This window comes from Filicampus tigris, chromosome 9, assembly GCF_054856515.1.
Source record: "Filicampus tigris isolate MCC_2025a chromosome 9, RoL_Ftig_1.0, whole genome shotgun sequence".
NCBI classification, from domain to species: Eukaryota; Metazoa; Chordata; class Actinopteri; order Syngnathiformes; family Syngnathidae; genus Filicampus; species Filicampus tigris.
The window spans coordinates 11,136,831-11,141,123 of record NC_141225.1 but is presented as its reverse complement, the minus strand read 5'-3'; the positions used below and the strand labels follow the sequence as shown (position 1 = coordinate 11,141,123).

Below are 4,293 nucleotides of genomic sequence, written 5' to 3'. Positions count from 1 at the left end.
ACATGTAAAAATATGTTGACCAGTGTGATGGGCGACCAATTTATTCAATTCAATACCGTGGTGGTACAATCGTAAAGCAAGGACCCAATCTATTGTAATCACTTTTTTTCTTAAAGTATATAGCAATTGCTGAATATACAGAAATATATTACAGTATTTATATTTTTTTTGAATTGGGGGAAATAAGTATTCGTGTACAATTTAGGTCTATTATCCAAGCATGTTACGAGCACAGTGGTTTAGCAGTACAACACTACCCCCTACCGTCTTGGAAACCCTTCAACCTCTTGTCCGGAAACTCTACGCAACATCCGGTTGAAACATGGCTGCGCGCAGACAAATGTCACATTAGTTTTGGACAACGCGACCAAAACAAGCAGTCAATATTGTCTAAAACCTCAACCGTACTCTACTGACATATTAGCTGGACACATTGTACTGCTTCCCCCAATTCAAGACTTCAGAGGTATTCCATTCAAATTTCCTCTGCCTTGTTTGCTGGTTTGTTCCGCAGAGCTACAGACTATGTAAACATACATAAGCATTTGATTTTTTTTTTGTATTATTTCTCTGTTGCAGGGTCTTCAAATTATTCAGCAGGAATCATGGTCCATCTGTGTAAGTATTGTATTTAAGTGTATCAAAAAGAATCATTTTGCCGTCACGTATAGCATCTCTAGGAACATCGATTTTGTATGCAAGTCGGAGTATGTCCTAACGCAGATGTAAAGTCAGAATTGCATTCGATGTTTGGTATTATAAAGACTGAGATAAAACAAAAAACAATCGCAGATGTAAAGTCAGAATTGCATTCGATGTTTGGTATTATAAAGACTGAGATAAAACAAAAAACAATCAAATATCCGCAAGCCTCGAAGCATTTGTATCGGTAGCGTCGTAAACCGAGGACTCCCTGCATTGTGCAATTTGAGCAATGGTAATATCAATCAATCACATTGTATTTGTATAGCATAAAAACATGATAAATGTATTAATAATCAACCCTTCTTCTGCTGCCCCTTAAATTTAATCTGGTCTGCATGAAACTAGAGCTAATAAATGTTGTATTTGGGGGAAACATCACATATTTTTGTAGACTAATATGAAGTTAATCATCAAGCTACTAAAACAAATACTGCATTTCCTCATCTAGTGGCCTGTGGGCGTTTATGTTCTCGACTTCATGTTGGGATAGGCTTCCATTTGTACATTGTTTGAATATTATCAAACCATATCCTGGATAGATGTATGTCAGTTTCGTCAACAAACCAACATGAGGCATGGTTAAAATAATAGTAAAATGGTTCAAATATAAAAATGCAGGGAAATAGCAAGAAATTAGGGAATCTAGACAGAGTAAGTAAACTGGACATAGCTCCCCAGAACAAAAACTGGACCCGTACTCAATTGTGGAGCAACCACATGTCTGAGTCTACTAATTAAAGGTGTCATCTCCCCATAACATCAAATCATCTCTAATACTGCACAGGGAATTCGTTTAAAACATGTGGTAAGTCACCAGACTTTAATTCACCAGAAAGATTGTTTACATGCTGCTGTTTTGGTTCGCAACAGCATTGGAATGGGCTCTGCAATTAACGCTTTCAGGTCTGTGTCTATGAACAGAGCTAATACATATCGCAGGTGGATCTGGAACATATTCTCCGCGATAAACGGGAGTTCAATGTACTACATGTTTTGCCTCATGGGGGGATAAGAATAACGTGAAACAATCTCCTTTTGCAGCGTCGCAGCTCTTAAAGCGGTACCATGGTGGTTATGTGGTCCTCCGCATGGCTCTGGCAGGCCACAAGCAAGCCAACCGACCCTTCTACCGCATTGTGGCGGCGTACAACAAGCGGGCGAGGGATGGCAAGTACATCGAGCAGCTGGGCACGTACGACCCGCTTCCCAACATCCACAACGAGAAGCTGGTCAGCTTCAACTTTGACCGCCTCAAGTACTGGATCGGCTGCGGTGCGCACCCCACCAAGCCAGTGGCCAAGCTTTTAGGTGCGTCTACATTTAGTCGTTTGTTTGCGTCTGGAGCTCATGTTGTGTTGTATGCTCACTGGAAACAACATTAGGTACAGATAGTGGTGGGCGATATGGCAAAAATATCATATCACGATTTTTTAAAAATAAAATCACGATCATGATTTTATCATGATTCTTTTTTTACATCATTTTTTTAGATTAATTTGCACATTTTTTTACCATTTCCTCATGTTAAACATATAAAACCGTAAAAGAAAAAAAAAGACATTTTAAGCCCGCTAAGCTTTCTGAACAGGTTTTAATTTGAATCGTGCCAATTTTTATCAAAATGTACAGTGAATGTAAACATAAAAGGTAACATAGCATATACATAAAAACACAGCTCGTAACGCTGGTCTAGTACTTTGAAGAGTCTTTTAAAGCCCTCGTTTTCCACAGTTTTAATGGGAATCATGTCTTCAGCTAGGTACTAAGTCACTGCCTCAGTTACTTCTTTACACTGCTTGCTTGTTTTTTCATATGGGGTGCCCTTGTTAAATGACAGTGTTACCGTGGGGTGTGTTAGCTTGGAGCTAGCGGCTGCCTCTGGCTACCATGTGTCTGATCTCCGTTTGCTTTGGCTGTCGGCGTAGTTTTTTGGGTGCTGTCTCTGTCTCCGCAAGTGATTAAACAACTTTGTCGTGTTGCCATCTGACGTCCGACGAATGAAGAGAATACAATATTAAACATGTTTTTAAAAGAAAAAGCTATTCAATAAACATTTTGTTTCAAGAGAAGAAAATTGAAAAGATACAGAAATAAATGTGTCCAAACTATGACTAAAAAGAAAAGAGAAAAAATGATTAACGTTTTTTTTATAGAAGCTATATATTATATATATTTTTAAGAAAAAAGCTATAATACAATAATAAACATTGTGTTCAAAATAATAAGAAATAATAATAATAATAAGACTGTTATGCAACATTAGACATGTTTGAAAGAAGATAAAACTATAATAAAAAATGTACATGTTGTTAACAAATAAAAAGCTATCACACAATAATAGACTTAAAAATGCTATAAAAATACAATAGTAAAAATAATGTAAAAAAATAAATAACTTACTCTAATACTGTACATTATAAACAGTTAGTCTTCTGGCCATGTCAATGAAAACTGAACATTTTCATCAAAAGCAGTCTCAAGAGTCTTCTGGTGTACCTAATGTTGTCACCCATGAGCGTACAGTATACCTCTGTAAGGAGAAACTTTATTCATTTGAATGATATGACAAGGTAGTTGAGCTCAAATGGTTTCCAATCTTTGGCCTATGAATTATACTCAACTATTAAGACATTTCCAAAAGTCCCCATTTTCTATCCCCCTCAGGTTTGGCGGGGTTCTTCCCCCTCCATCCTATGACGGTGACGGAAGCGGAGCGTCGGCGAGCCCAAGCAGCACGGGTGGAAGCGGAAAAAAATGTGGAGGCGGAAGTGTGAAGAGTTGTGATGTCACAGCAGCGCAAAGACACTGTTTTTCTACATTGTATATTATTAGACTATTATTAGATATTATCATATTATTAGACTTGTGCTTGACGCACTGAGTAAACCAATAATTAAAAGTGAGGAAATACTGTACGTGAGCTCCTGTTTATAGCCTCTTTTTACGCAGCGAAACCGCATCAGATAGATTATCCATAATTCCTTATGAAGTCTTAAATTTGGGGATTACATCAAAAATCTATTCAATTGCAGTCTATCCTAGCTAACTTTGTTCGCTCCTAATGCAGGACAGTGTGGTCCTGTATACATACGAGGAGAAAACTGTTGGCATGCCTCTGTTAACGAAAGAAAAACCCGCAGTGGTCCCATAATTTGAATCTGACAAAAGTAATAAATGTTCTGATCTTATTTGTTATCATTCATATAATCCATCTCTTCAATTTTTCTCCTGGGTGGTTGGCTACAGTCCCGTGGATCTTAAATTCCAAAATTATGGCTCAGATTGTCAACATTAGGTGAGCCAGGGTTGTTTGTTACCTGCGCCTTCAACACACGCGATGTCATTTTCAGTCTACAGCAAGTGGCAAAATGTGTTTTTAAAGGTTTTGGTGTAGTTATCAAATTCATTATAGACAAAATATTGACATTTTACTGCTGAAAACTGCAAAATTAATGAAGTATCCCTTTAAGAGTTTGGCCTTGAAAATGTTCTCGCTAAAATATGCATCTTTATTCTCGTTAACTCATTAACTGCCATTGACAAATTTATTTGTCTTTTCACAGTCCAGCCATTCAATACCAGGATTTT

General features: G+C 37.4%; 1 protein-coding gene across 1 annotated transcript; it reads left to right on the top strand.

The window, feature by feature from the left end:
* Positions 1 to 268: 268 nt before the first annotated feature.
* On the top strand, positions 269 to 3,893 carry mrps16 (mitochondrial ribosomal protein S16). Its single transcript, XM_086040809.1, has 4 exons — positions 269 to 466; positions 580 to 618; positions 1,747 to 2,013; positions 3,370 to 3,893. The coding sequence occupies exons 2-4, from the start codon at positions 606 to 608 to the stop codon at positions 3,477 to 3,479; spliced, it is 390 nt and encodes a 129-aa protein (XP_085896935.1). The 5' UTR covers positions 269 to 466; positions 580 to 605; the 3' UTR covers positions 3,480 to 3,893.
* Positions 3,894 to 4,293: the final 400 nt, after the last annotated feature.